The sequence below is a fragment of the Procambarus clarkii genome, chromosome 24 (genome assembly GCF_040958095.1).
Source record: "Procambarus clarkii isolate CNS0578487 chromosome 24, FALCON_Pclarkii_2.0, whole genome shotgun sequence".
Lineage (NCBI taxonomy): Eukaryota > Metazoa > Arthropoda > Malacostraca > Decapoda > Cambaridae > Procambarus > Procambarus clarkii.
The window spans coordinates 8,536,120-8,544,065 of NC_091173.1; the positions used below are offsets into that span (position 1 = coordinate 8,536,120).

The window sequence follows — 7,946 nt, forward strand, 5'->3', positions numbered from 1 at the left end:
TGGCGCATTGATTCTGAAAAAAATTCCTTTTTCTACGTTTGAAACGTGTAGCACATGAATGTAAATAATAACAGTGCTCAAATATTTAGCATCAGCTAAAGAAATGATGCCACTGGGTTTTCTCGTAATACAACGCGTAGCCATCAGAGAAGGTGGAGGAAGAGGGATTGCAGATATAAAGGAAAATGAGGTTCAAGTGGAAAGAGCAGTACAAGCTAAGAAGGGTTCGTATCCACGATAATGGGAATCCAACAGTCCGTCATTTTTAGGTTGAATAACATGGTAAGATATTGGTCAGAAATGCTCAGCTGGTTATGAACAATCTGAGGGGTATATTTTGTGAGGTGATATACGCGAGTATATCACCTCACTTTACCACCATATATCACCATATATCACCTTTGGGAACAGCGCTAAAGTAATTCTTGCGGTGGCTTCCACTGCCAACAGTTACCTTCCTCGGCAGCCATAAAGACCAAGAGTGTCCCCACCTGCGTCGCCTCGACCACTCCCCCTTGTCTATTAAATTGTGACTATCTAGACAGACACTTCTTCCCCTTTATATCCCTCCTTGGCTTATGTAATGCCTACATTAACCACCTCACACGCTGGTGTAGAGACGTAACCAGCAGCCAACAGACGGGGTAGTCTCTTATCCTCCTCTCCGAGAATACGTGTTTCCATCTGAATGGTAAATTTGTTGTATTTTTGTGTTTGGGATAATATACAAAGGTAGGTTGGTGGAAGTATTCTGTAACATATGCTCATGTCTGCCCTTACACACACACACACACACACACACACACACACACACACACACACACACACACACACACACACACACACACACACACACACACACACACACACACACACACACACACACACACACACACATGTGTGTGTGTGTGTGGATGTTGTGATGTGGTGGAGGCTGACTCCATACACTGTTTCAAGTGTAGATATGATAGAGCCCAATAGGCTCAGGAATCTGTACACCTGTTGATTGACGGTTGAGAGGCGGGACCAAAGAGCCAGAGCTCAACCCCCGCAAGCACAACTAGGTGAGTACAACTAGGTGAGTACAACTAGGTGAGTACACACACACACACACACACACACACACACACACACACACACACACACACACACACACACACACACACACACACACACACACACACACACACACACACACACTCTCTCTCTCTCTCTCTCTCTCTCTCTCAGTGTCAGAGTAGTTAACAGATGGAATGCATTAGGCAGTGATGTGGTGGAGGCTGACTCCATACACTGTTTCAAGTGTAGATATGATAGAGCCCAGTAGGCTCAGGAATCTGTACACCAGTTGATTTGCAGTTGAGAGGCGGGACCAAAGAGACCAAGCTCAACCCCCACAAGCACAACTAGGTGAGTACACACGAGAGTCCCGTACCACAAGAGGGGAGGCCAGGAGAGCCCCGTGCCACAAGAGGAGAGGCCAGGAGAGCCCCGCGCCACAAGAGGGGAGGCCAGGAGAGCCCCGCGTCACAAGAGGGGAGGCCAGGAGAGCCCCGCGTCACAAGAGGGGAGGCCAGGAGAGCCCCGCGCCACAAGAGGGGAGGCCAGGAGAGCCCCGCGCCACAAGAGGGGAGGCCAGGAGAGCCCCGCGTCACAAGAGGGGAGGCCAGGAGAGCCCCGCGCCACAAGAGGGGAGGCCAGGAGAGCCCCGCGCCACAAGAGGGGAGGCCAGGAGAGCCCCGCGCCACAAGAGGGGAGGCCAGGAGAGCCCCGCGTCACAAGAGGGGAGGCCAGGAGAGCCCCGCGCCACAAGAGGTTGAGGCCAGGAGAGCCCCGCACCACAAGAGGAGAGGCCAGGAGAGCCCCGCGCCACGAGAGGGGAGGCCAGGAGAGCCCCGCGCCACAAGAGGGGAGGCCAGGAGAGCCCCGCGTCACAAGAGGGGAGGCCAGGAGAGCCCCGCGCCACAAGAGGAGAGGCCAGGAGAGCCCCACTCCACAAGAGGAGAGGCCAGGAGAGCCCCACACCACAAGAGGGGAGGCCAGGAGAGCCCCGCACCACAAGAGGGGAGGCCAGGAGAGCCCCGCACCACAAGAGGGAAGGCCAGGAGAGCCCCACACCACAAGAGGGGAGGCCAGGAGAGCCCCGCACCACAAGAGGAGAGGCCAGGAGAGCCCCACACCACAAGAGGAGAGGCCAGGAGAGCCCCACTCCACAAGAGGAGAGGCCAGGAGAGCCCCACTCCACAAGAGGGGAGGCCAGGAGAGCCCCGCGCCACAAGAGGAGAGGCCAGGAGAGCCCCACGCCACAAGAGGAGAGGCCAGGAGAGCCCCGCGCCACAAGAGGGGAGGCCAGGAGAGCCCCGCGCCACAAGAGGGGAGGCCAGGAGAGCCCCGCGCCACAAGAGGGGAGGCCAAGAGAGCCCCGCGCCACAAGAGGAGAGGCCAGGAGAGCCCCGCGCCACAAGAGGGGAGGCCAGGAGAGCCCCGCGCCACAAGAGGGGAGGCCAGGAGAGCCCCGCGCCACAAGAGGGGAGGCCAAGAGAGCCCCGCGCCACAAGAGGAGAGGCCAGGAGAGCCCCACTCCACAAGAGGGGAGGCCAGGAGAGCCCCACTCCACAAGAGGAGAGGCCAGGAGAGCCCCGCACCACAAGAGGGGAGGCCAGGAGAGCCCCACGCCACAAGAGGAGAGGCCAGGAGAGCCCTGCACCACAAGAGGGGAGGCCAGGAGAGCCCCGCGCCACAAGAGGGGAGGCCAGGAGAGCCCCGCGCCACAAGAGGAGAGGCCAGGAGAGCCCCGCGCCACAAGAGGGGAGGCCAGGAGAGCCCTGCGCCACAAGAGGGGAGGCCAGGAGAGCCCCGCGCCACAAGAGGGAAGGTGAGGAATGAAACTCCCGGAAAATACAATTGGTTTGTTTACCTTTTGGGATATTCAGCGATGAGGTCTGGTTTACTGTGGGTTTATTTTTGCAACCTTCATTTATTTGGTTTGCTTCCCAGGAGGCTCCAGTTTACCCTCCGTAAAGTGAAGGAAAATGAATAGTGAAGGGACTGGAGCATTATGCAACTGGATAATACAAGTAAATCGTCATTATATTCATCATAAACAACTGCATCATTATCATCACCATCATCATTATCGTTGTGGAATAACACACCATAACAATAAATTAAAGGTAAGATCTATATATACTTCTACCCTACAAGTATTCTGGAAAGATAAGGAAACAAGGTAATGAATGCTCCGCCGTTTCAAGAATTAGCTGACGATGGCCTAAAGTTGCTCTAATACTCCATGATAAAATAAAATAAAAAAATTTAAGAATAGGATAACTTATCTCCCGAAAACTTTTTACTTCTAATTGGCAGATTTAGCAGAATTCAAGACACGAATTCGTGTCTTTCCTCTTCTGTGTAAGTCGGCAATTAATTGTACGTGGATGGCTGTGAATTGAGAGGTAAAATAGCGCGTCTTGTATCCAGTTAACGCCAGGTAGTAAGTGTATTTTGTGAGTGGGATGGTGTCGTTATGTGCACTCCATACCGACACCTCTCTCTCACCCACACACTCCCACATACATCACTCACCCACACACTCCCACATACATCACTCACCCACACACTCCTACATATATCACTCACCCACACACTCCCACATACATCACTCACCCACACACTCCCACATACATCACTCACCCACACACTCCCACATACATCACTTACCCACACACTCCCACATACAACACTCACCCACACACTCCCACATACAACACTCACCCACACACACCCACATACATCACTCACCCACACACTCCCACATACAACACTCACCCACACACTCCCACATACATCACTCACCCACACACTCCCACATACATCACTCACCCACACACTCCCACATACATCACTCACCCACACACTCCCACATATATCACTCACCCACACACACCCACATACATCACTCACCCACACACACCCACATACATCACTCACCCACACACTCCCACATACATCACTCACCCACACACTCCCACATACAACACTCACCCACACACTCCCACATACATCACTCACCCACACACACCCACATACATCACTCACCCACACACTCCCACATATATCACTCACCCACACACAACACCCCCACCCTCACCTATTCCACCTTGTTCTCCGTCCCTCTTCCTTTCCTCTAATTCCCATCCTCTCTGTACTTACCTTCGTCAATGCAGCAGCACTTAAAGATCCATCTTGACAGCCAGCTGCTTCCCATTCAATATAGCATTGCGTCTTCTCAAGATTTTCTCCGCGCTTCCAAACTTGTTCTTTATGAGAGCCTTGATGGCTCTGCCGTCATGGCTCTCCTTTGAGGCTCTATAAGCTCTAATCGAAGATCTAAAAGCACTGTTCTAGACTGATAGTTGAAGGATTCTCTTTAATCCAACTTGGAAGCGCTGTAAGCTAGCGTTGAAGTGTTGTAAGATAACTACGTAGGTGGTGAAGGATAACTACGTAGGTGGTGAAGGATAACTACGTAGGTGGTGAAGGATAACTACGTAGGTGGTGAAGGATAACTACGAGGGGGTGAAAGATAACTACGTAGGTGGTGAAGGATAACTACGTAGGTGGTGAAGGATAACTACGTAGGTGGTGAAAGATAACTACGAGGTGGTGAAAGATAACTACGAGGCTGTGAAAGATAACTACGAGGCTGTGAATGATAACTACGAGGTGGTGAAGGATAACTACCAGGTGGTGAAAGATAACTACGAGGTGGTGAAGAATAACTACCAGGTGGTGAAAGATAACTACGAGGCGGTGAAAGATAACTACGTAGGTGGTGAAGGATAACTACCAGGTGGTGAAAGATAACTACGAGGCGGTGAAAGATAACTACGAGGCTGTGAAAGATAACTACGAGGTGGTGAAGGATAACTACCAGGTGGTGAAAGATAACTACGAGGCGGTGAAAGATAACTACGAGGCTGTGAAAGATAACTACGAGGTGGTGAAGGATAACTACCAGGTGGTGAAAGATAACTACGAGGCGGTGAAAGATAACTACGTAGGTGGTGAAGGATAACTACCAGGTGGTGAAAGATAACTACGAGGCGGTGAAAGATAACTACGTAGGTGGTGAAGGATAACTACCAGGTGGTGAAGGATAACTACGAGGTGGTGAAAGATAACTACGAGGTGGTGAAAGATAACTACGAGGCGGTGAAAGATAACTACCAGGTGGTGAAGGATAACTACGAGGAGGTGAAAGATAACTACGAGGCGGTGAAGGATAACTACGAGGAGGTGAAGGATAACTACGTAGGTGGTGAAAGATAACTACGAGGTGGTGAAAGATAACTACCAGGTGGTGAAAGATAACTACGAGGTGGTGAAAGATAACTACCAGGTGGTGAAAGATAACTACGAGGTGGTGAAAGATAACTACGTAGGTGGTGAAGGATAACTACGAGGGGGTGAAAGATAACTACGTAGGTGGTGAAAGATAACTACGAGGCGGTGAAAGATAACTACGAGGTTTTGAAAGATAACTACGAGGTGGTGAAAGATAACTACGAGGCGGTGAAAGATAACTACGAGGTGGTGAAAGATAACTACGAGGGGATGAAAGATAACTACGAGGCGGTGAAAGATAACTACGAGGTTTTGAAAGATAACTACGAGGCCGTGAAAGAAAACTACGAGGTTATGAAAGATAACTACGAGGAGGTGAAAGATAACTACGAGGTGGTGAAAGATAACTACGAGGCGGTGAAAGATAACTACGAGGTTTTGAATGATAACTAAGAGGTGGTGAAAGATAACTACGAGGCGGTGAAAGATAACTACGAGGTGGTGAAAGATAACTACGAGGGGATGAAAGATAACTACGAGGCGGTGAAAAATAACTACGAGGTTTTGAAAGATAACTACGAGGCCGTGAAAGATAACTACGAGGTTTTGAATGATAACTACGAGGTGGTGAAAGATAACTACGAGGAGGTGAAAAATAACTACGAGGTGGTGAAAGATAACTACGAGGCGGTGAAAGATAACTACGAGGGGATGAAAGATAACTACGAGGGGATGAAAGATAACTACGAGGCGGTGAAAGATAACTTAGTTGTCTAAGCACACTCGGCCTCCACGCCTTTCCAGCAAAAATTACTACCTTGATACTGTAAAACATTATGGTCATTATCTCTTCAACGAATAAAGGTTCGTTTCTAAGTTAATAAATAAAAAAATAATTAAGAAGAGAAGAAAATGAATCGGTTAATGGGGTAACTCTAACATATGGCCGCCATTATAATGAGTCATAATGCAATTTTCTAGATTATAAAACACACACACACACACACACACACACACACACACACACACACACACACACACACACACACACACACACACACACGAAGGTGGTGGAGGCCAAGACCGTCAGTAGTTTCAAAACGTTATATGACAAAGAGTGCTGGGAAGACGGGACACCACGAGCGTAGCTCTCATCCTGTAACTACCCTAAGGTAATTACACTTAGGTAATTACACACATACACACACACAGATGAGGATTGCAGGATCCTCCAAGAGGACCTGAACAGGTTGCAGAGATGGTCAGAGAAATGGTTACTGGAATTCAACACGAGCAAATGTAAAGTTATGGAAATGGGACTAGGAGAAAGGAGACCAAAGGGACAGTACACAATGAAGGGGAACAGCCTACCTGTGACGACGCGTGAAAGAGACCTGGGGGTGGACGTAACACCTAATCTATCTCCTGAGGCACATATAAATAGGATAACGACAGCAGCGTACTCTACACTGGCAAAAGTTAGAACATCATTCAGAAACCTAAGTAAGGAGGCATTTAGGGCGCTTTACACTGCCTACGTGAGGCCAGTCTTAGAGTATGCCGCCTCATCATGGAGTCCCCATCTGAAGAAGCATATAATGAAACTGGAAAAGGTTCAGAGGTTTGCAACGAGACTCGTCCCAGAGCTACGAGGGATGGGGTATGAGGAGCGCCTGAGGGAACTGTGCCTTACGACACTAGAAAGAAGAAGGGAGAGGGGGGACATGATAGGAACGTATAAGATACTCAGAGGGATTGACAGAGTGGACATAGACAAAATGTTCACACGGAATAGTAACAGAACGAGGGGACATGGATGGAATCTTGAAACTCAGATGAGTCACAGAGATGTTAGGAAGTTTTCTTTTAGCGTGAGAGTAGTGGGGAAATGGAATGCACTTCAGGAACAGGTTGTGGAAGCAAATACTATTCATAATTTTAAAACCAGGTATGATAGGGAAATGGGACAGGAGTCATTGCTGTAAACAACCGATGCTCGAAAGGCGGGATCCAAGAGTCAATGCTCGATCCTGCAGACACAACTAGGTGAGTACACACACACACACACACACACACACACACACACACACACACACACACACACACACACACACTTGGTTATTCATCCATGCTTTACACATGGTAATGAAGTAGACTCGTATCACCGGAGTTATTATTGAAGGCAGATATTTGCACCAATTATGAGATTAAATTTATGTATATGAACAACCAGCTTGCATAGTTCAGCATTTCTTCAACGTTGCCTTATGTAAACATGGCTCCAGATAACACGTTTAGTGGGAGCCTTTCAGTATAAATTTAATTTCCAACAAATTCTGCTCAGATGAATTTATTATTAAACGGAATAATGACTTTTAAATTTCCATTCTGCCGACTTGTTCCTGTTCTAATTAAAGTTTTGACTTGGTGATATTTTCCACCGGCAGTTTGAGAACGGGAGGCAGAGCACAGTAAATACTGCCGTGTTTATCATTATCTCCTTCCTCGGCGGCTGACACTGAGCAACACTGGGGCCAGATTCACGAAAGCACTTACGAACCTGTACATCTTTTCTCAATCTTTGGCGGCTTTGTTTACAA

General features: G+C 48.8%; 1 protein-coding gene across 1 annotated transcript in view; it reads left to right on the forward strand.

Moving 5' to 3' along the window:
• The window catches only part of LOC138368274 (uncharacterized protein PF3D7_1120000-like), a 22,911-nt gene extending 17,112 nt beyond the window's left edge, over positions 1–5,799 (forward strand). Inside the window, exons 3-5 of the mRNA XM_069330825.1 lie at positions 4,853–5,059; positions 5,149–5,313; positions 5,488–5,799. Of these exons, the coding sequence (XP_069186926.1) occupies positions 4,853–5,059; positions 5,149–5,313; positions 5,488–5,799 (684 nt within the window). The remainder of the gene's footprint in view (positions 1–4,852; positions 5,060–5,148; positions 5,314–5,487) is intronic.
• Positions 5,800–7,946: the final 2,147 nt, after the last annotated feature.